Here is a 24822-nt window from a genome sequence, read left to right as displayed (position 1 = left end):
ATGTTACTGTTGTGTTGTATTTGCAGGACAAAAAAACCTCCTAAAGCGTTTTTCTCTCTGACTTCAAACTTACTCCTACACACTCAACTATTTTCATAAACTACAAATTCCATTTTCCCCGGTGCTCAGTTGTTTTCACAGCTCATTTGGAGCAAATTATATCTTCCAGCAGGGAAGAGCATTTTTCAGACTTAAAAAATAGCAGAAGTCACTTCAGATGGCTACATTTTGTTTACAGATCTTTTCTTAATGAGTCAACAAGTCCTATACACTGTTAATTCTTTTATTTAACAAGGGACAAAATATACACAGCCAGATTAAAGTACTGCAAAAGACAAAAAGAGGAAGCATCTTTGGTTCCTTCACATGTTCAATGAGCCTTCATCTCCAGCACAGGACTGGAGATACAATGATAATCCAATGGGATGGTGAGGAAATAAGGTTTGTTGTTTCTATTTCAATGGAAAATGACACATTCTATCAGTGATCACTTTGTTATCAACGCTACATGTTAAATATTACACGAGGACAATTGGAAAAGTTTGAGAGTGAAAACTATAATTCAGAAATTCTTTCCTCCTTATTCCCGGCTTCGAAATTAAAGATAGTGTACGATTCTGTTGTCTGTTTATACAGTACATCCATGCAGGACAGTGGAAATCATGAATATACATTCGTAGCTAAGTGCTCGTCAGTTCAAACTGCCATAGAACAAAACCAAAAGGCAATCATTGCATAGAGGTCCTTGAACATTCACTGGTTAAAACCTGATAACAAGCTACTGCAATTACCGGGGCTGGGAGGAGACAATCTTAGCCACGGAGCCACATTACCCACCCAACCACCCACAAACACATAAAGACAAGTCTGTAGTGGTCGTGTTTACAAGGTCTTTAAGAGTGAAAAAAACATCTCAAACTAAATAGAGGGTAAATGAACCCGGAAAGGTTTGGAATGAAACATTGAAAACAAAAGGCAGTTTTTATAAACTTGTCTAAATGAATAGAAAATAAACCAATTTCTATTTTACAATGGTGCTCTGTAAGAATAACATACATTTCAATATCTTATTATGCTTGAAACAATAAATACAGACCACAAAAATCAAACACCGTAAATGGAGCAGTGTGACAAAAACAGAAAAAACACAAAAGAACTGTTCCCTAAAATGGTTTACCAGCAAGAAATGAAAACTCAAAAGTTTTTAAGCGCCGTACAGACATTATTTGTTACTCTAAATTACTTTAGTTGATAGTTCAAGGAAATATCACTCATGATGCAAATGAGACACGCTGAATGGACACACACGCACAGGGACACTGACACATAATTTCATTCTTGCTGTGAACCCGTAAGGCTTGCGTCATCCGAAGCAGCACTGTTATTAATCTTGTGAAGCAGTTCAATGTGTGATGTGAGTCAAAAAGGGAATGTGTCGTAAAACAGCACAACGCAGAGGAGTCAGTTCATTTACACACATACCAATAATCTATCCTGTGAAGGGTGGTCTTAAAAGATAAAGGTCAAAGTGCGACGAGTATAATAGAGCAGAATTTCCTAAATGACTGATATGTATCCATCATATGTAAAAATTTGTTGGGTAGACATTTGGTTGCTAAGATGTTTCCTTTAACTGGGCTCAGGCACTCCTGCCCTCTATGGGTCGCATTGTTGCGCTTGAAGAAAAACACCACCTTCATTCTTTAAGTTTTTCCGTTACCGGAACAGTGTTTGTAGCAACAATAAAACCCAAATAGACATGTAAATATGAAATTAATAAGTCCTACTCTCAAACTGAAAGAACACGTCCTTGATTAGAGATAGGAAATTAACCTGAATAATGATTGAACCATTAGAAATCTCATAATGGGAAATGGACTTTTTGCAAAGCATGAAATTGCTCCAATGACACTATTATCTGAGTCGAGCTATTCACAGTCGCTGATTTGTAATGTGCATGTAAATGTGCTGACAGATGAGGCACAATCTTCTCATCACTCTGTAAAGCCTGAACAGGACACAGGGCGATGACGTGTGAATCCTTCTTTTAAATGTTGATCAGATTTTCTGCCTAAATTACATTAAGCTGCAGGTTTCTGATCACTGGCCCACGGACCAGATTTGATCAGTTTCTTTCAGAGGAGGAGTATCGGCTTGCAGGCTGGTGGCTTGTTACAGGGAAGGGGGAGCGAGGAAGCGTGTGAGCAGCTTTGCCTCATTCCTGCGTGCTGACCGGCTGAGCGTTCGCCTCCTCCGGTAGCGGGTGTGTGTCCAGTTCTGGATCACAATGGCATAAGTGGGAGCAGGGGGCGGCTTCTGGGACAGGACAGGCGCTGGGCTCCAGCAGAGAGTCTGTGGGTGGTGGAGAAGGGGAGTCGGTCCCTGGGTCAGAGGGGGGGGTTCCTGCTGGGCCCTCTTGCTGACTGCTCAGGTTCTGGACCTTCTTGTTGAGGTCGTTCCGTTCGACTTTGAGTGCCCGCCTCAGCTTCTCCAGCCGCTGGACTTTACCCTGAAGGGCATCGAACTCCCGGTCCCGCGAAGATTTCTGTAGACAAACACAAAATATGTCTTTTATGCTTTTGGAATATATTTATTTATTTGACACTATTTTCAAATTCAAATAGTCACATTCAAATCACATCTATTAGGCCAATAAAGCATTTACAGACTCGAGGGAGTTCTTTCACTTTCTGCAACACACATCAAAATCTGTACAACTAATATTCAAACTAAGTTTAAAATCACAACATCAAGAGCAGAAAAGTAATTTAGCAGCAAGATGACAAAGCTGATTTTATTTATCTTGAAATCTATCGACTTATTCCACGTTTCTGTCCGTCTGTGGTTTGCTTATCTATAGAACCGTTCATCTTATCAGCTTGACACCCACGAAGGTGCAGTGTGGAATTTAGTGGGATTTTGACTTGTGAAATGTTGAATATGAATAAACTTGGAATAGACAGGCGTCAAGAGCTCTGTAGCAGAGGCAGTAAAAGCAATAAAAGCAAAGCTGCTTTACCTCCTCTGACATCTCCACAAGAGCCTTGTTGCTGCTCTCCCACCTGGAGCGATACATGGCCGTCTCCTTCTCCAGCTTCTTGATCTTTTTAGTCATCTGTAACACCAAGGAAACAAGACCATGACATTCTGGAAAGAAAACAATAACAATCCTTCCGTCTCACTTTCTCCCCATCGCTGTGACACCTCACCTTCTCCATCTCCTGTTTGAACGTGGTGAAGACCTCGTTGCTCTTGGACAAAGTTGTCTGGAACTCTTCAAACTTCTCCGTGTACAGGGACAGCTGGAAAACAAAACGACTTGGATTCATATAAAAGAAACACACACTTTCAAGGTGAGGTAAATCACAGTAGAGCTATTAAAGAATAAAGACTTGTGGGAAACCTGCTGTTTGAGGTGAACTTCCTGCTGCTTCATCAGCTCACACATCCTCTGAGACTCCACGGCTTCTTTCAACAGCTGAGGATGAGGCACCAGATATAACAGTTACATTTGGGTATCAAATCAGGACAGGTACTTGTGAGTGTGTTTTGTTGAGGTATGTGCGTCTGTGAAGTGTATCCTTACAAAGTCTTTCTCTCTGTCGTGGCGTTCCTCTGACTCCTTCAGCAGCTCCTGAGCCTGGTGTAGTTTGGCGTCCACCAGCTGCTGCTGCAGGTCTTTGTGCCTCACCACTTTGTCTATGTGCTGATGAGGGTAACACAGGGAGAGAGATTAGAATGCCTGCTTCACATCCAGGTAGATAAAGTAAATAGAGTGTGTTAGAACACATTCAACAGGCAGGCTTAGAATAAAGACAGCTCACACGCCGCCCTAACTATACACTCACCTCCTCCCGCAGTTTGTACTGGTCATACAGCTTCTTCAGTTTCTCAGCGAGCTCAGTGTTCTCCTGTCGCAGGCTGGCATTTCTTTCGTTGTGCTGCTCCATCTGAGACTGGATGTCGTTCAGCGTCACCTGGAAGTGAGAGGTCACCTCCTTCCTTTTCTCCTCTTCCACGCGCGTTCTTTGCACCCCTTCCTCCTGCAGAGGGAGAGACCAATCAACCAATAGAAATGCAGCCAGAAGCGATGCACAAATAGTTGCACGGATGGGTGACGCACTCTTATGACACTATGGTATGCTGACCTGTGTTGTAGCAAGAGGACGTGGTGTATTTTGTTATTTTTTTAATACAGATGCTAAATAGATATATTTAAAATGTTTTTGGTGCCTAAACTGTACAAGAAATTATATTTTTTCTATACAAAACTGTGGTCAATGATAAAAGCTGCTTTTCATTATTGCTAAGACAATATTCATTATTTCACATATCGCTAAGACAAATTAGAAGTGGAATTTAACATGAACTGTTTCCATTTTAAGTATAACTAACTTAAATATAAAAATATGAATTAGAGAAAATGTCAGTTCTCAACTCTACTGTTGTCAAGGAATTGTGAACAAAAATAGCCTGGGAAAAACTTCGACAGAGTAAGGAAGTTAGGACGACCATCTCACAACCTAGTTCTACCAATAGGAACGCAGCATGAAGTGATGTGCTGATTATTGCATACTGAATTGTTATAGCATATGATTCAGCAAGTCTCTTCAAAGTCTACATAAACAAAGTGATGAATATAAAGAAGACGGACTCTCAGAGATACTGTGGCAGCAGAGAAGTAATTTACAAAATCAAAGCGGCAGTTAAGAGTCTGTATTCACCACACAGGTGTGTATTGTTTACCTTTAGTGTGCGGTTGTGTCTCTGCAGCTCCCTGCACAGACTCTCCAGTTTGCTGCGAGCCAGGATGGCCTTGCTGTGTTCGGTCCTCAGGTTGTCTTTGTCCTGGACCACCTGGTTCTGCTTCTTCTGCAGCACTCTCATCTGTTTCTGGGTGTTGCGGTGCTCTTCCAGCTGTCCGACACAGAACACACACTATACAGTGATCCACAGTCAAACTAATATTAGACTTTTGTTACCATTCACTCATCTGGCAGACACATTGGTCCAAAGCAACAACTGGCCTTTCTAAATGTGATATCTTCGGAAAATAAACTCTCCATTTTTAAGGTCAAAATATACAGATCTGTTTGACTTCTCATCAATCCAGCCCATTATTTATGTTTTGCCGTTTTGTTTCTGTCTTAACATCACATACTTATAAACAAACTGTCTCTCTTGCAAACTTCCTACAGAACAAACAGACCTGGTATCAATGGTGCTACGTAGCACATTCACTCCCAGGTCAAATGATTCTGCAATAGATGCAGGTTTTTTTATCAGCTATCTCACTTCTTCCACTTTAATTTGGCAGGCTACATGCTGACACTGCACCTTTTCCAGTGCAGCATTATGATGCCCATGGAAATTCCAGGCCTTGGCATTCACCCAGAAAATGTGTGTTCTTTTTGTTTGTCACATCTCGTGCTACAGAGATTTTTACTTTGTATCGTGCAAAATGCAACACTGGCAGGACAGAGGGGTCAGAGATTTGCAGTTTCCGGTGTGTATTTATTACATGAATATAAAGTAATGAAATGGACAACCTTGCTATTTAATGATGTCAGTGACAGTATCCAAAAGAACTGTTCTTGTGGAAAGGTTATTCAATATTAAATTAATTGTCCCAAGTAATGATTTAAATGAAAAGAAAACCTGAGTTCCCAAAAGTAATTTTCTGTCATAAACTCATAGAGTGGATTTACAAGCTGATGTATATTATATATTTGCACACTTGCAAAAATGTTAGTCCCAAAAAAGAAGAAGCTTTAACTCAAGTACAGTGTAGTACAATTAGTTTGTATTAATTCCATTTGTAGACTGCACTCACCAGCTCCGCGTACTTCTTACAGAGGCCTGTAAGCTTTTCCTCGGGTGTGCTCAGTGTGTTCAGGGTCTGCATCAGGAGGGTGATCTCTTTACCTACACAGACAAACACAGAGATGACAGACAAGTACAAATCAACATCTACAACCACACAGAGTGGCTGTATCACAAATCCATAAAAGTATGCAAACACGCAAGAGTTTCGGATGTAAACTGTGAGCTTCTCCTTACCCAGACCCTTCACTTTCTTCTTGTCCTGTGTCTTCTTCGGCTCCTTCTCCGTCCCACTGTGACCTCCATTGACTTTGCCCTTCTCTGCCTTGTCGCCTTCCTTCTCGCCAGTCAGACCGTTGAGCTCTGGACTGTGTGATTGGCCATTAGGTAGAGTGCTGGCCTCTCTGCAGTAGGTAGTGAGGATGTCTTCTAGCTGCCGGCTCAGCTGCTCGGCCATGTCGCTCCGAGACAGTGTTGCTTCTGCAACTGGACACAATGGAGGGAAAAAACATATATCAAAATGTTTCTTGACTTGTTCCTTGTTAACAATTCAAACCAGCTTCACTATTATGACATTTTAAAGTTTGTCTAAGCAGCTTAACCTAAGGTTATTATTGTCACGAAAACACAGCTTATTAAAATGGACATTGGTTGGCCGTCTTCACTGTGTAATAAGGCAATACAGATGGTGTCCCATTTCAAAATGACAACAATATACCCTTTCTGGATTTGACCACAGCAGCGAGCAACAGGTAGTTTAAGAACTGAGACACTGAGAAAGTTGTGTCAACAACACATAGACTACTCATTGAGAATAAGAAGAACTTTACCTTCACTTGCAGCCTCTTCAACTTGTGTAGGCGTGTCTGTCTGTGGAGGTGTGTCTGTCTGTGGCGTCTGTGGTTCCGACTCTTTGGGGCTGTTGCTCTCTGAGCTGTCTTTTGCAGCCGTGGGTGACTCTGTCCCTGCCGCTGTGGGGGGAGAATCCTCAACCTCCTGGACGGCAGACTCATCACTGTCTTGTTTTTTCATCTCTGGTTTACTGTGGAAAAGATATTAAAAAAAAAAAAGGACATCAAGTTACTAGTTATCCTCAAAAACACAAATAGTGGGACTTAAAGTAACTGTTTCGGTGCATTTTAAATCCCTGCAAATTATGCAACATAACTAGGGCTGGATGAAATGGACAAAGATTATATGAAGATAAAAAACATCCATCAGCTGCTATCACCATCCACAGACTGCTCACTTCATCTTTGTCATACTTTTATTTCCTTTTGTAAAAATACATTAAATATTGATACACCTCTCAATTTATACTTGACACTGTCTTTTCTCATTATTGAGAGATATGTATTGAACCTTTGTTATATTGCTAATGATGGAAATTATTGAAATCGTTATTGATAAATTATGATTTTATTGTTCAGCCCTGATTGTTACCATGTTTCTGGGCTCATTACAGGGTCAGTTGAAAAGTGACAGACTGACATTGGATCGCATGTGAACCTCAAGCTGCAAACAGTCATGTGTAACTTTGGTGTAACGAGCAACACAGACCGACTGAGATAACACTGAAGATTCTCCATGATTCTACTAGTAACTGTGTGTGTCTGATCTTTTACAGAAATTCTCAATTGCAACGATCAAAGCCAACTTCAATGACATTCTCTCACAGCCCTCCTCCTTTGAACTGGGTTAGTTTATTAGCTAATTTGTTTTGCTCCTCGTTGCAGAAAAACACACTCCTCACATGTTAAAATATGAATAGTTATAAGTGAAGTCTCACACACTGCATCACATAGTTCCCCTACATCCAGCCCAGCCTCTTCTAGCTTTCGTTTTTCCCCTTGCTACCATCATGTTAGCTAGCACATGCTAACGCTAGCTGGCCGCCAGATGCAGCTGGAATAGCTCGCACGACTATCTGTTAGCCAGTGTAAGCTCACACGTACGAGAAATAATGATCTGCAACCATGGATGGACAGTGTACGTACTTGTCTCTGAAAGATATCCCGCCTCCACAGATTCTGAGAGAGTTGTTTACCTGCAGACTCCAGGAGGAAGCAGCTAATGTGTCTGTGATCTGCGGGGTCCTACAGCGTGAGATAGAAAATGACTTCCGGTAATAACTTTGGGCACTTCTTCTTCTGGAGTTAACATCTCAGCTCGGTGTTCTGCTGCCACCTGCAGGATTCATAAATTACTACATATACGGTTTCTTTTGCTATATAAAAAATAAAATAAAACTTTATAGCAGCAATTATTGCAGCATGTACGTATATTCATACTAATAAAATAAACGTATTCGTCTTACAATAATTTAACTGTTTCATGTGTTTTGTCTTGAATGTGTCTAAATACATGTGTATTCTGATATGTGAATCTACTTCCACTAGTTACTCCACTTCCACAAGAAATACGTATTTCAACCACAAGCCGCTGAAATTTATCATGAGCTGGAAGTTTGAAAAAACTCCATTAGAACATCCAGAAAACCTGTGCATTGAGAGACCGGCCTTTAAATTCATGGACAGTGATTGTCCAATATTTTAATTTGAAATATATATTCGAAAATTGTTTCCCTATGATAAAAATACAGTCAGTAACAGTCTGATTAAATATTAGGGTAAATATTGTCTAAATTTAAAAATAACAAAAAACAAAGTTACTTTCTCCATGTCCAACATATCTTCTATTGTTGGTAACCATGAAGTAAGTTTGGGTGGGTTTGGCTGTTTCCATGTCCTTGTCACTCTCAGCATAATGTACAAATGCACGTCTGCTGATTTTATCTTACCAAGCAGGTTAATGCCCCCAAGAACCTTCGGATTTTAAAGGTTCTTTTAAATTGAATATATACCTTAAGGTTTTCTCCACCTCTTTCCAGAAGGATTTAGAATTGCACATGTAAAGAATGAATGTGTATATTTAGCCACTTGCTCATTTTGAAAGCCAATTCTACATTTATATATTCAATTATTTTCCAGTCTAGAGTGAGGCTGTTTTAACACTAAGGTTCACACAAAATCCCAACCATTTCTGTAATGAAAGAGGAGACATGTATTAAAGGGTTGAAACATAACTTTATTTGTTTTGCACAGTATTTCCACTGAACAATTTTAAATTCAATATATTTTCTTTACATTTTTTTTAATATTGTTTCCGTTTCCTGTATGTATTCTTTTTTCCATGTTCATGTTTGTGTGTCATGTTAAGCTGAAGTGTGTTAGTTTCTCGTCACTCATTCATACCGTCGGTAAAGTCAAGTCAAGTCACAGTATAAGATGGGTAATTTTGAGCAAAATGAAAAATCATAAACAAGAAAAGAGAAAATAAATACATGTAAAAGAAATGATAGGACCAGAGCCGAGGCTACACCAGGACTGGTCAGTGATGGCATATGAAAAGTATTTTTTTCTTCTTTTTTTTTTTAACAAACATGCAGCATTGTAAACATTTGTAGCGTAGACATTACTTGAACAAGCCAAGCATGGCTTTAGATTTTAATGTAGACATGAACACCTTCTAGGACGGAAGACAAGTCAGGTTTGAGATATTTAGTGATGTCTGTTCAATCCCCCATAGACAAGGTTCCTGATCATGCAGCCCGACAAGAACAAAACTTTTACTCTAAACAGTTATTCAAAAATATAGCCCAGAATATCCTGATCAAGAAAAAGATCAAGTAACGCAGAAAGGCTTGTATCCTCACTTCCTATTTTTTTTCTCTCCTGTGAAATGTTCTAATGAGACTTTTTTTCCCTCCACTTCTCAGAAGTGATTAGAATTGCATCTGAATCCCTGTCAATGTATCAGAACATACATATAGTTTAACTTATAATACTTTTTAATGTAAATCACTGCACAATTTCTGAATCCCAGATTTTATCTTAGAAAAATGTCAAGTAGTCGCCTCTTTTAGCTCCACCCAATGGAAGGAGTGTCACCTGTGTGAGCAATTTGTAGGTGGATCTTTGCCTCTGGGGCGCCGGATTCGCAGACAATAATTGTTGCAGTCGTCTGGATTATTTGTTGCAGAATTGTCTGGCTCCCTAAACAGTACTTGAACTTGAGAGAAAAAGAAAAGCGAGAAAAGTGGGACTTCTAATTAAAAGAAGCAATTTTTTAATGGCCTGGAGCAATCTCTCAGTCATACTGACTGGGTCAACACAAGCCAATCACATCAACTACTGAAAACAAAAACAGCGAGTCAATAATTTAAACCAGCCTTCAGGGGGACAAGACTTGTGTAAACTAAGTTTGACAATAAGGGCAGTACCTGCATTCGTCTGCTGTGATAGTCACTTTCGTTTTTCATAATTTGTATCATGGGCCAAATTGAAGTTCTACAATATTTCTGTCATGGCAGACTTTGAACACAAAGAGGGACTGGCTGCAGGCTGCCACCTAAAGATAAGCTTAACATTGTTCTCCACTGATTCCACCACAGGAAATTAATGATTCAATTCGACAAACATTTGCAGCGTCGCGTTGCACAGTGAAAATCTTTTAAAGACGTTAAGCATGGGAACCATCACACCAACGGACAAGTCCGGGAAAGACCAGTGTTATGCAGTTTCTCAAGTCCTCGCCCCCCCTCGCCTTGACATTTACACTTCCTTTATTCCTTTTTTTGTTTTTTAGGTGCCCACAGTAAAGAATGCCACCTTTCCAAAGAAACAATGGCTAATAATGTAACTTTAAAGATAAGGAAAAATAGAGCAGCAATGTTTTGCACAAAACGTGTGCACATTCAAGTAAATAAAAGATATAAAGGAAAATAAATCTTTAAGTCAAAGACAGATACATAAGAACCTCCAGTCTTTGTTGGTCAGGTTGGCACTTTTGTGAATAGGAGTGCATTTTCATTTTTCAGAAATATATAATATTTTTCCTGATTGATGCACTGATTTTTGTTAAACATCTCGATTCTGGCGTTATTCGTAAGAGGAGCACAAAATTGTCCATTAAATGGAAGACTTCCGTTATCAATGATGCTCCACATATCCTTCATGTAGAGGTATGTTCTTGATGCTCAATTTTACATTTGACCTCTTCTGTCTGCTGGGAGCTCAAATGTTCTGTGGACCACATCTTCAGTCACAAAGCAACAACGGACACTCAAATGTATGATCTGTGGTCTGTCAATGAACCACTGTGGGTAACAGCAGCACTATGACACTATGATATTCTGCATTGACATTGGAAATTGTGAAAATGTAATACCGAAACCAACCCCTAAGGTGAAAAGATAAGACAGTGAATCCTAAAAAAGAGGCTCTACCACGGAAGTGGAACATCCTTTGAACAGAAGAGATCATTTAGTAAGTGTGTAGATTGCTCCATGATAAAATGTCTCCTGTGATCCACAGAACAGAGGCTCCCAGACTCTGATGGGGACATAGTCAAAGAGTTAATCTACCTCTTCCTCACACAGTGCCTGTCAGTCAAACATCACACAATCACAGTTCTGCTCCATCCACAAAGCCTAAAACTCTGACCCGAGATCGGCTTCTGTCAAAAGGGCCTCGCTGATCTCAGGTCAGAGTTTACAGGACTGATATAAACCATCATTAGTCATGTGGCTAGAAACAACTCAAGAGTTTCCATGAGGCTTCACAGCGTGTGTCTCTTCGTTGTCTCGACTAAGACTGAAAACAATCTCAATTTAAATTTAAACGGAAACCAACGGAAACATATTTTTACACATAAAGAAAATGCTGTGTGCTCTGAAACAAAAAAAGCCAAATGGCAGATCTCACACTTTAGAGAAAATTCAACATAATAAAAAAAAAAAAATCCTTATGGAAACTATTTCCCTTGTTCCTAGCCACTCATCTGTGTGAGATGTGTGTACAGTGTCTGCTGGTGTTGTATGCAAGTGTACATGAAGTGTGCGCAAATATATATGTATATATATAATGCAAATACATCAAAATTCAAATATATAGATATACTTGAATTGTTTTTTTGTTGCAGTTAGGCTCGTCACTGATCTGAGATATATCCCCAGCCAAACTTTGCTTGTTGTTACACCCACGATGGGACAAAGAAGCGGCATAGACTCTCCTAGCCAGGCAGAGGACAGGCTATTTACATCAAGACCGTATACATATCACAAAGGACCCATGCAAAATCATTATCTTATCAGTTGTCATTCCTATTCCTCAAAAATATGGTGATATAGAACGCCATAGGTTACATATCGACTCTACCGCTATGAGAAACTCCACCACCTTCACTACACTATCACTATTAACACCACCAAACCAATTAGTTGTGGACCAGTTCCCACTTTTTCGTTGCAAACGCCGTCGACGAGGAACGCTAAGCAGTGTACAGCAATGTCTCACAGTGTTTGTTCTCACTGTTCTCCATCTCTCTGTGCCAACTGTCTGTGTTTGGCCAGGGATACTCAGTGACTGTAGGCAGGGTAATATAACACCATGCAAAAACCCTAACACATACGACTGGGAAGGGAGGGGGAGCACGGAGCCAAGCCGACGAGCAGCCGCCACTTCACGCTGGGGCTTCAACAGAGTCAGAGAGTAAAGACTAAAAATATGTCCTCTTAAATTTCTGCGACATCTCGGTCACCCTACTTCAAACACCTGCAATCCGCTGAATTTTTTAAAATATAAAAATAAGTTTGGTTTGTTGCTGCTGCTGCTGTTGTTGTTGCCGCTGGCTCGTCCCCCTGACATCCCAGCTATGCCTCGATTAATAGTTAAATCACTTCATAATTCAAATGTATTGTTATTAATAACACACCACACAACGAACATCGGATCTCTAACTATACCACCCTCGAAACCTGGATTTTCTTTTTTCAAACATATCATCCGAAGAAATAACCTGATTCCAATTCCAATATCTTCTTCAGAACCCTCCCTAGGAATATATATGTCTAAATTCTTAAATGTCTTTTCCCCCACCTCAAACCAAAACCCCCAGAAATTTGTCCCATTTGAAGAAAAGGTGATAAACGAGTGAGAACCCCCCACCCCCCCAAATTTTTTAGCTTGGGCATCAGAATCAGGGCAGTCGGAAGCCCTCAATTTGGGGTGGACAAACCCCACCTCCCATAAAAAGAATGGTCTGTCCCATACAGATATGATTCCTTTCCCATTTGCAGATATGCAGACGCCAGTCTTAGGAAAAATAATCACAAGCACTAATAAGGAGCACATAAATAAGGGTTGGGGTAAAATGAATGAATCATTAAACTGAAAAGGGATAATGTTACAAGTACTTTTTGAATTGCACTAAGTCAGACTGACATCATTAGCTGGGCGTATTTCACCTCATGCACCCCCAGCTTGCAGACTTTGCATGAGGATGCATGGGTCGTCCTGAAAATAGGAATGTCCCATAGAATCTTTTTTCTTTTATTGTATATAAAGATATGAATCAAGAAGCCATTGTTGCCGCCAATGAGATAATCTAAGAGCTATCAGATGGCAGGAAGATTTCTGCGTGTGCGCTTTAAGCCAGGGCAGACTCACACTTTAGGCAATGAGGTGATCGCTTCCTCATCTAAGTGTAATGGAGTTTGAGTGGTGTGCTTCCCCAATTGGTCGGGTAACAAGCGAGTCTACCCTGCGAGAAGAAGTCGGTCCGCTGCTTGATGAGTGGGGGACATTTCTAGGCTGGAGAGCGAGACGGTATTAGTTTTCCTCCAAGGGGAAGGGGTGTGTGTGCAGGTGTGTGGTTAAGGGGACAGTGGAGGTGGAGGCGGGTAGGGGCAGATCAGGGAAGGATGCTTGGAGGCAAAACTCAATCTATGGGTCCTCAATGAGACATAGAGGCATGGAGGGGGTACAAGGTGTATTTTAGAGGATATCTATAGCTGAAAGCCCTCCATGGGGGCCTCCTGCTGGGGGAAAAGGAACTGCTGGTTGGCCTGGTCCACCTGAGGGGCAAGACTGCTGTCCTCGTCCTCCACCCCGAAATAGTGCTCAATCAGGTCGAAGGCCTTCTGGTAGATCTCATGGTTGTCGTGACTCTGAAGGAACTCGATCTTGTCCAGACCTGCGGAGTTGAATAATGTTAATTCAAACGTATGATTGCAAAGTTATCATGAAAAATATCAGCTCAAGAACAGTCAAATATATCAATATGTCTCAATCAAAAGCTAATTTAGCACAATTGCAAGTAAGAACTAATAAGTACATTTAATTTGAAATAGTTTGTGACTGAAAGGCAATCCTGAAACTAACTATAAAACATCTACAATCATAAGTAATTCTTAAACCATTTTAGCAATCACATGTTATTACAAGTGTAAATGGCTGCGACATGTATAGTAAAACCAGGCAGCCAATGTAGGTTATAATTGTAGCACGTCAATAAGTTTAAGTAAAACAGAAGGTGAAATGCTGTAGTTTTCTAGTTCTCTCTCTCCTGCTTAATCATCAATGCTAAAAAGGTGGCCATTCACGATGCAGGCCAAAACAACCCTCAGGCACCAGGAAATGATCTCTATGAACAGCTTCTTTATTTCCAATTCTGTTGTACTATAAACAGGATATATAACCCATCCAAATCATATGAATTTCCCCTGTGCATGTGTTTGGATGTGATTCGTGGAAAATACCGTAGGCTTCTTCAATGAGGCTGCAGTAAGGGTTGACTCCAGTGCCGCTGTTCTCCTGCTTGGCTTCTTGCTCTCCCAGCCTCAGGATGTTCTCCAGCCCGTTGAGAGCCACCTGAACGATCTTAGAGTCCATCACTGTCAGCAGATCACACAGCGGCTTAATGCAGCCCAGGTTCACCAGGTACCTGAATGTGAACAGATGCATTAGCGACTTGAGTGTTGACAATGCTGGGACAATTTCACTGTCATCATAAATGTTCTGCAAAAAACACATCTGGCCATTATCCAAGACCATAACTGAGGATCTGTCAAGAACTGTCTGGACGAGGCAGACTAACACAAGGGGGTTAATTCTACTAGCCTGTGCTTTACAACCAGCCAAAATATTTTGTGGCTGTGGGTGAAAGATGTATGCTAATATAGGGATAGATATAAAACACACAAGTCAAATGTGAGATCAGGTTTTTGATTATAAGTGTTCTTTAAAAGCCTTTGTTAACAAACACACAATATCTTGACAATGAAAACCACTTCTCCTGACTCAGTCATGGAGTTAATCCAACAGATCTGGTACTGACATATTAACTTAGCAAAGACATGAGCTAGAAACCTTGAGTTGTATATTGACTGTAAAGATGACCTGATCTGCTCTGGTGTTCCTCCAGACGTGGCGTTGGTGATGGCCCATGCCGCCTCTTTCCTGGTTCTGAACTCGGCTTTCTGTAGAATGTCGATCAGCACTGGGAAGATGTTGGCATCAATTACCGTCTGTGAGGCAGAACAAGGTCAGAAGTGAGGGGGAAATAGCAGTAAGCATACTTAACATTTCTCCCTTTTCGAGCTTCACACCAGGAAATTGGGATCCGATGTGGCCATGATGAATGATAGATGGACCCATCAGTCTCAATAAACTGTATCTAATATTAGTAGTATTTGGTCTTTAGAGATATGTTAATAATTTAACAGAATAAAAGACTGTCTTTCCTTCACAAATATAAATCACATAGGTTTCCTGGTCGATTAACAATAGAGTTCAAATGTCTGAGACCACTTGCAATTTTATGATGTAGAACAATATACAGTTTTTTATGTATAAGATTGGACTCGTGATCAGGATTTCTTACTTGCAGGTTGTTCCCATTTCAGTTCTAAGCTTTGTGTTAATGCATCACCTGTATCTGCGCTCTGTTTCCTGCGGTAATGTTCGAGATGGTCCAGCATGCCTCTTTGCGAATAGACTCTTTCGCACTGCTGAGAAGGTGCAGCAGACAGGGCAGGGCTGAGCAGTTCAACACCACCTACACACAACAGAAAGGAGGGTAAAAACATTACAAACTATTTATGAAAATGCATTGTTCATGTGTTAAATTGTTTTTGTCTTCAGAGGATGAGAACCATGTCTCTGTTTACTATACTCCCACCTGTGTTTGGATATCATCTCCAGTGACAATGTTTCCTACAGCTCTCAAGGCAGGGGAGGCCACCTTATAGTCAGTGTGCCTGCAGGAAGAGGGGATTATTAAAGAATTTTAAGTATTTACAGGCCTTATTCCTGGTGACAGAGATGCCAAAGAGCACAGCTGGACTTACATGAGTAGTTCTACAAGACGCCTGCAGACGCCGGAGTCGATGACAGCCTGGATCTTATCATTGGGGCCATCTGAGAGGTAGGAAAGTGCCCAGCAGGCATCTGCCAGCAAGTCTGGGTCACTGCTAAATAAAAGCCTGGACAGTACTGGCAGACAGGGTGACACCTATACAGCACAGACATGGTGAGGCAGAAGTATTAGTGATAAGAAGCAACATGAATTCATCAACATCTACGAATCACACATGCTTTTCAATAGATTGGTAGTTGAAAGGAGAAGCAGTTGGTTTGGCAACATCGGATTTCTTCAAGGTCACAAAAATATGAACTGGTAGGAAGGAGCTTTACAACATGACAATGATAAACTGATTCAGACAAATATTCATGTCCTGTCATACATGTCACCATAATTAATTGATTAAATAAACTAAATATTCAACTTAAGTTTCAAGCAGACATTCAGAGAAAATCCCAGCAAAATGTCAACATGTACATAATTTTTTGGAAACTTGTTTAGTTATTAAAAAAAGAAACTCATCTCACTTCGCAGTTTTAATGTATAAAAAAAGTTAATCTGACTGGCTGTGCGACATTAGGAGTATATAGCAGTCACCTCTATATCTGTCAACCAGAGTTTACCAGCCTATTTTAAGGCATTAATAACACAATCGTTTCTCCCTTTAAGACAGAGTGCAACGTCTGTGTGCTTTTCACTTAAAAGCCGGACAGGACGTACGTCGATGCATTCTATTTGATATTTTACTCGATTGATTCGCTGAAATTTACAGCAGGAAGGGGAAACGCATTATGGGAATAGGATTCTGACATGTAAAGCCAGTGTAAGAGTAAAAGTTTGACAGGCTGGATGATGCAACACTATAACAAGGGCATGTAAGACTTCATTTTCTCAACCACTGAAGCAGCTAGAAACATAACATATAAATCATTTAAGAGCTTAATCTCCCTGCTTCAGAGGGAGAAATAAAGGTTTGATTGAATGTCATGTCAGGTAGCTGGTTGTTTTCAATCTATGTTGAGGTTTAAGAATAATTCCTTAGATGCCATAAGTCTTAATGGGTTAACAGATTGATGGTGTTTAAATTATCATCAAAGAAGAAAACTTTGGAAAATAAATATTATGAAGTCAATACTTTTCCTGCACTAACTGTGTCATCAATCTCAGGCTCCAATGTAAATATTGCCAGAGACCCAGCTGAATTGAGAGTTGAAAACTGACTTAAACTTGAAATGGTTCAACAATGTTAACTATCAAACTTCAGGGTTACGTCATGGGGTGTAATGGTACCTTTTCAAAAGCAGGGGGAGGGTTTTTTCCTCTGCAGAGATTAGAAAGAGCCCAGACCGCATTCCTTGTCATTGTCAATCTTGTGGATTTGGTCAGAAGCCTGAAATGAGAAAGAAAAGCAAATCTGAGTATAAGTATTCATAGCAGAAATGTATTATTGGTAGAAAAGCTGAAAGAAGAAAGAAGGCAGGAGAGGCCTGAACTCACATTAACAGTGGTGGAAGGATATTACAGTTCAGCACATAGTCCCTGCAAACTGCACTGTCCCCGGCAATATTACCCAAGGCCCACACAGCCTGCAGAAAATGAAACATTGGAACAATGCAGGACAAAACAGGCACACAATGCAACTCATCATTCCAGTCAGTCCGAATCTTACCTGTTCTTGGACGTCCTCAAAATCGGAGTTGAGTAGTTCTATGAAGATTGGCACTGCTCCGGCCTCAATCACCGTCTTCGTCTGTAAGGATGTGCCTGATGCGATGTTGGTAAGTGCCCAGGCCGCTTCAAACTGCAGTGGAACCAAATATTATTAAGAAACATGAAGTGATGACAAGCATTTTAGACAAAAGTAACCTTTCACATGCGATTCATTTTTACATTAATGAGTCATGAAGGCACTGGATGATAAGAGTTTACTCCTTTTGTGAAGCGTGACAAGAATGCCAAGTCAATCAGGAACCTATTTAATGCAGAGGAAGTGCATTGCTTTGACTTGTTTACAGATGTGGTGGCCTGCCGTAGCAACATCTTAGCTCAGAATATCAAGTGGAATGAATCTGATATTGAATATGCATATAATTAATGTTTGAGAAGGACAGCACCTCATGTAGCAGGTTACACTTCCAGTTACTTAGATTACATCAATATTACGAAAAAATCCTATTTAATAAGAAATTGCCAAGTAACTGAATTTTCTGATTACTTTAAACTAAATAGGGTGAAACTCGGAATAATCCAAAATCAACAAGACGTGGAGTATTTTGATCTTTGTCGCATTATGTCGACATGTATACATCTTTATCTGATTACAACGTCCTATTGGAGGTTTCACAGCATTTTGCGAAATCAACATACAACTCATGGCCTGGGTATAAACAAGATGTAAAAAGAGAGAGTTGTAGAGTTGTGTAAAAAGAAAACACCCAATTGAGGTACGGTACATGTTAGCATTGGACATTAAACTTTTTAAGGTTGGGGTTTTAATACATACAAGATTTTGACTTCACGTCTATTTAGTTCAGTTCGAACAAATCCTATATACAGAAGGTGTTCACACTGTTTCAGTGAGTCTTTGTACAAACTGACCTGTAATGTGCAGTTGACACTCTTCTTTAGGAACTCCACAAACTTCTCAACTACTCCAGGTGTGTTTATAACTTCATCAATCGGTGGATTTGGCTCTGAAATGAACATAAATAAAATCAAATTAGGGCTGCCACTAACAACAATTTTTCTATCGATTAATCGGTCGACTATTTTATCGATTAGTCGATTAATCTAAACGGTTAATTTTCCTCCAAAAAAATCAAATTGACCATTTAATTTCAGTTAATTTTATTTTGACAACAAACTATATGTCATCGTAAAATGCAGCACTAAACAAAGGCTCAAATATTAAAGTGCAGAACTTTAGGTTTAAACTAGCAACTCCAACGTGATAAAAATAAATCAAAAAGAGGGCTTATAAGTTGGGTCAGCAGTGCAACGCAAAAAGATATCAAAGTTTCTATTTAACCCCTTATAAAAATAAAAAAGTTAGGTCTGCATATTAAACAAAGTGCAACATGTTTAAAGTATAAGAAACAATGGTGTCCAGTAGGGGTGCAACGATTAGTCGACGTCGTTGACAAAAATCGATGACCAAAATAGTCGCCGACGAATTTACCCGTCGATGATTCGTTGGTGACGTCATAGCGTGTTTCTCGTGCCGCGCAGCGGAACTAAACGGCGTTTTACCGGAGGTGCTGATGGAAGTACCTGAGGAGTGAGCCATCTCGCTTCCTTCCTATCTCTGAAAGTCGCGCATGTGCAATAGCGACGAAACATGGACCAATGTCTGCGTCCGCTGCCGCGCGCAGTCGCGCACCAGAAAGTAAAAAGTTCGGGAGAACTTCACTCTTAACATGGCCCGAGAAAATCTACCTGCAGTATCTGTGTGGCGGACCTGCTCTCCATGGAAGCAGGACACGCGCATGTGAGGAGGAGGCACGTGTGACATTGTAACGGAGACGATGCGGACTCGCCTCTGTCAGATGTTATATATACACGTATATATCTGCGCGCAGGATTCTAGCATCCATTACAAAAATATGGTTTAAACTTTTTATTAACGAGTTTAAAAGCGTTATGTTATCCTATTGCCTGACAAACGTCTTGTTTTAATCACAATTATTTAGTCAGAAGAAGACTGTAGTTTCGTTTGTTGATGTTTTTATTGCTGTTACTTTCCCTGTCATTTTTGTTAACAGGAAAAATGAATACTTGATTTTTAATTTATTTGTTTTATTAGCACTTTGCCTGTCCTTGCTTTTAAATGGACAAAAACTTGATTTGTCTTTGCTTTTGTGTCAACAGTACCCTTATATGAAACAAAGTTTATTAAAAGACATTTTTTTTTAATGAAGTATCAATTTTTATTGCCTTTATTTTCAGTAATCACATGCCTCGAACAACCTCAAGCTAAATTTAAAAGCTGCTTGCTAAATAAGAGCAATTGAGAATTTGTGTCATTCAAAATCCGATTAGTCGATTAATCGTTTCAATAATCGGTGACTAATCGACTATCAGAATAGTCGTTAGTTGCAGCCCTAGTGTCCAGCTCAAAATCCGACTCAAACGTCAGTTAGACATGTGTGTTGTAATGTAAGAATGTCAGCACGTCCACATGTTCAGGACTCAGACTAGCACCCCCCTAGTTGTCCATTAAGTGTCAATATGAAAAAGTATACAGAACATAATGTGGGAAAAAAATTGCTTTTACAACACTGTTTACAACACTCAATTATCAGAGTTCACATCAGAGCAGTGTCTTCACTGCAAGTTGTAAACTAGTTTGTGAAATTCATAGCTGAAAAGTAAACCATTTCAACACATTTATGAAAAGTATCAGAGAGATCGATATCTGAATCATCGAATCCCTGAATCAATATCTTCCTCAGCTCCAAACATGCAGTAGTTGCCAAGCTCTGGTCACCAGTGGTATGGAGCTAATGTAATTGCAAAGTGTTTACCTTTGGAAAGTAGTTTTCTGAACTTCTGTGTTGTGGCGAGCTGAAGCTCCTGGTCCTCTGAGAAAAGCATCTCAACCATTTCTCTGGTAATTACTCCTTCCTGGAACACACACACACTCTCTCTCTCAACACTTGAACCCACTCACTGCAGACTCATTGGCAAAGCTGAAATCCAATGTAAAATAAACCATTGACTGGTCCTGCGTGGGCCTCTCTTTGTCTAGGTCGTGAGTCAACGAGAGTGGTATTAGGACAATAGACACTCACTGTTACTGGAGAGCCGAGGTAGGAGTCCACCAGTGGACTCTCAAACATGGCCTCCTCTTCATTGAGAATGTCCACGTTCCTCCTCTTGAAAATCTGTTAGAGCCAACAAAGACACTGTCAGCCCAGACTATTTCTATGTATATACATTTCATTCTGATATGATCAAACAGAGAGATAAATGGGATATACAGGTTTGATGTTCTACCTGTTGTTCTCGTTTCTGTTTTCTGAGTTGGATGCCCTCTTCCTCTCTCCGGCGCCTCATCTCCTCTGGGTTCAGTGCTTTGTTCTTGTAGCGGTTCATCCTGTAGTTATCCTTGGCCGGACTAGCTGACGGCTCTGATGGGCACAGACACAGGTAAACATCATAATTAAGACACAAGAAGTAAACTAAGTTGTTAAGAATGTCTTTCAGGCTGAAGTTAAGAATACCATAAGTTAGGAAGAGCTGGTGAACTTGTCATTAGTTTTCTCTGTCATCTCTAATAATAAGTCATAATGATGAAACAGCATGTACACAGGTCTATATATAAAACGTCCTTGTATAAGCAAGCTCACAGAAACTAGACAACACAGCCTAAAAATACACACATGCGCACAAACACAAACAGCTAAGCTATTCATCAGCCAGTCAGCTGGCAGAGAGAACAAATGTATTTATTCAGTGGAGTTAAATTGCAGAGTTAGCATAAAGTGGTGCCCACACAGGACAAAATGCCCATTCTCAGTATTTGTGCAGTCATGCCACCAGAACAGGGCACTGGGCAGATCCCTGAGTCACCCGGGGGCTACGAGAGAGAGAAAGAGAGGTGGGAACGTAATTTAAAAAACTGCCACCAGCACAGAACGGTGCCAACCATCTGTGCCAAGGGCCCGCAATTGCAACAGCGGTGGTTTCCGAGGTTAAATATCGGAGCAAGTGGCACAAATTGAGGGCATGTTACGGCTTGAGGCCATTAGCGAAACCAACCTTATAATAAAGCTTATGCATGTGTGTAATGTGTCCAGATGGCAAAGCCACAGAGCGTGGATGGCACACGAGCACAGGCTGCAGTTGGATACTCCTGTTACTGTATGTAAGTGTTAGCTAGTTTAGCTGCTGCATTGACACTTTGCTCTTTGGGCATAGAAATAGCCCTGCTGAACGCACGTGTCTACACTGGCACTTCCGACGAGACCCTTACCGCATTGACCTAGGAATATTTGAACTTAATAACTTTTGCTCCTTTACAGCAGCGATGTTACACAGTGTTGAGGTTGTATGGACGTGTTGAGTCCGGCTGCTGGGTGTAAAGGACGGCTAAAATAAAACACAGCACCAGGGATTATAAAGTCGCCAAACAATAGACGGAGTCCTGTCTGTTTGAGGGAGCATCAGTATCTACTCACAGGGACGTTTTAGTCACAGATGTTGGCTGCAACATCATGAATGGAATAAAAGCCCCTTGCTGTAGAGTGGTGGCAGAAAACACAATAGCTATGCCTGCATGTGCGAATAAATCGGAAAGCGAAGGTCTAAGTTCTTGTGTTTCGAGTCTGTCGAACTAACCTAAAGCTTTGATTTAGGGATCTGATGACAAGGTGAGCACAAACAGTCGTTCAACTCTAACACACTTTACCGGTATTAAAGCAACTAGGAGGCTAGAGGAGGAGGAACATGACTCCTGATACAAAAATAAGCTAGAATGATCAGAGGTTTGGGATCCAGTTCTGTTTCATAACATGACATATTGCCATTTGACATATACATGTAGACAGGAGGGGTTTTGACACCTACGGAAAAAATTACGAGCTTAATCATGTGAGGGTATAGTCTGGAAAACACCGGCAGCCCTGGTGTCACATGTACACGCATGCTTCTATAGGGCTGTCAGATGCTTCTGTTATTGCACACGCATGAAAGCGAGCGAGGGTTTAATTCATCCTTCGGTGTGGAATTCACTGCCTCGGGTTATTTCCACTTGACGGTTAAAATATCCCAAACAACAATAATAAAGAATATAGGCTTGATTTTGTTAACTTTGTAATGTACTTCTACGGGCGTGGAGGAGGCTAAATGACAGAGCTAACGCAGCTAAGCTAACGTTAGCACTAGCCGCGATGCGCACTTAAATCTGTGTCTGGTCCATATAATTATAACAATGTCATCTTATAAGTGTCGGTTTAAATGTATGTTTTATATCGTGTCGGTCATTGGAGGGCAAACAGCCTCGCAACGTTGGAAATAACTAGCGGAGCATTAGCACTAGCTAAGTAGCAAGCTAACGCTACCACCGTCCACACCTATGTTGAAAAGACGTATGAGGTGGCAGGTGAGTATAAGGCTGCTGGAAAGCAAACTAATACAATGACATAGAAGAAAACAACTTTAAACCTAAGCTATCGGGTGTCTCTCGGTATGTCTCACCATGAATAGATTGCGATGTAGCGTCGTGCTAACGCTAGCTGTTAGCCAAGTTTCCCTCAAGTTAGCTAACAAATAGCCCTGGTTTTCTCGGGTTTGAATTATGACAACATACCTCAAATTTCACCTGATACAAACACTGCCACGGTGATAGTTGTACAAAAGGGACACTAACGTGAACCAGAGACACCTGATGCTACTACTACGTAGCAAGGACCTGCCCAGCTAACGCGTTAGCTACCTAGCTAAACAACAGTGAGAGGATGATTTCATAATCTCTCCTCTCGACGGCACGTCTCCTTCCCACAACAGCGTGTGTCTGTGCCCTCGAGGCGTCGGACATCTTACCCATCTTATCCTATGTAGTTCGCTTAGGTCGAGTCGTGGAAATTTGAATCAATTTTAAATCCTTTCCACTCTTCAAGCTTTTCCAGAATTTGCTCCTGTAAGCAATATGTCTGCCGGAGACGGAAACCCTGAATATAACGACAACTTCCTGCCGAAAGAGGGCGCTGCAGCCCCACGAAACATTATCCCCACGTTCACCACTGTTCACTGAAGCCTATGATCTCCCTCGCGTGTGCAACTATATGTCCACGAATGATCAGGTTAGGCCTGGATCTATTCAGTGCTCACATAGTTACATTGATCAAAGCGCATGCATTAAAGGAATACAATGACAGATATCAGAGGAGTGCAAGAGGAGACGTGTCTTTACAATTGATAGATAGATAGATGGATACTTTATTAATCCCGTGGGAAGTTTAGGTAAAATTGTCATTGTCTCTGTGTCCTCTCTCCAGTGTGGTACCCTCTGGTTCAGGTTCCTGTCCGTCTCGGTTCTCCACATCTCCCTGTGGTGCTGAGACCCCCCAGGGGTTTCCCTCGAATGGATCAGGGTACCATGAGGTGCATCTGTGGTCAATTTGCTTAAGTGGAGCCTAAAGTGGAAAATTACTGTATATATATATATACATCGTAATATATATATAATATATATATATTGCGATGCAGCATGGTCCTCTGATTTGGACCCCCCAAAGCACCTACCAAGGGGAACCTGGGGAGATATACCAGAAACTAACTATAGGGGGCAATGTTGTACAAACAAAGTGGAAGTGATGGGGCCTTGGCTGCTGTCAGGGCAGCTCTTTGCCTTATTAGACAGAGCAGAGGTCAAGTCAACCGTGGCATGACAGAGATACTTCGCCATGATTATAATTTCTCCGCAGACCAGAATAAATGTCGTCCATGGTTTTGTTGCGCCCTCACAGCTCATCCAGAGGCTCTGGGTCGGGCTTCACTCGGGCAACATGCAGTGGCAGGTGTGCTGGTGCACAGAGGGATCAGAAGATGCTGCCTGCTGGTTGGCGCCTCTCCAAAAGGTATCAAGTAACACAAACACAGGGAGCAGATTTTGTGCTACAGTCAACACGAGCATTCCACTGCTCTCAGATCCAGTAGCTGCAGCTGGGACTCGTCGTGTCTGTGATTTCACACGGCCTCCTTTGTGAGTTCTTCACCTTTCTCATTTCCAGGCCTGCTGAAGCACATCATGGACGCATCCTACACTTTGCAGAGCAGCAGAGGCTATCCATTAGT

At 41.0% G+C, this 24822-nt stretch overlaps 2 protein-coding genes across 2 annotated transcripts; both read right to left on the bottom strand.

Annotated features, from left to right (window-relative positions):
* Positions 1-267: 267 nt before the first annotated feature.
* On the bottom strand, positions 268-7940 carry txlna (taxilin alpha). Its single transcript, XM_061092670.1, has 11 exons — positions 7871-7940; positions 6654-6865; positions 6061-6309; positions 5834-5925; positions 4747-4917; positions 3849-4043; positions 3587-3706; positions 3404-3478; positions 3210-3302; positions 3020-3115; positions 268-2545 (listed from the first exon to the last, which is right to left on the bottom strand). Exons 2-11 carry the CDS (start codon positions 6853-6855, stop codon positions 2216-2218), a joined length of 1623 nt encoding a protein of 540 aa, XP_060948653.1. The 5' UTR covers positions 6856-6865; positions 7871-7940; the 3' UTR covers positions 268-2215.
* A 949-nt stretch (positions 7941-8889) lies between these two features.
* On the bottom strand, positions 8890-23677 carry kpna6 (karyopherin alpha 6 (importin alpha 7)). Its single transcript, XM_061092421.1, has 14 exons — positions 23569-23677; positions 21022-21155; positions 20817-20909; positions 20550-20649; positions 18625-18719; positions 17696-17827; positions 17524-17612; positions 17317-17416; positions 16013-16176; positions 15844-15922; positions 15595-15720; positions 15063-15190; positions 14423-14607; positions 8890-13857 (listed from the first exon to the last, which is right to left on the bottom strand). The coding sequence occupies exons 1-14, from the start codon at positions 23570-23572 to the stop codon at positions 13670-13672; spliced, it is 1617 nt and encodes a 538-aa protein (XP_060948404.1). The 5' UTR covers positions 23573-23677; the 3' UTR covers positions 8890-13669.
* Positions 23678-24822: the final 1145 nt, after the last annotated feature.

This window comes from Limanda limanda, chromosome 19, assembly GCF_963576545.1.
Source record: "Limanda limanda chromosome 19, fLimLim1.1, whole genome shotgun sequence".
NCBI lineage: Eukaryota > Metazoa > Chordata > Actinopteri > Pleuronectiformes > Pleuronectidae > Limanda > Limanda limanda.
Note: the sequence above shows the minus strand (reverse complement) of the source record. Positions and strands in the feature narration are given on the sequence as shown.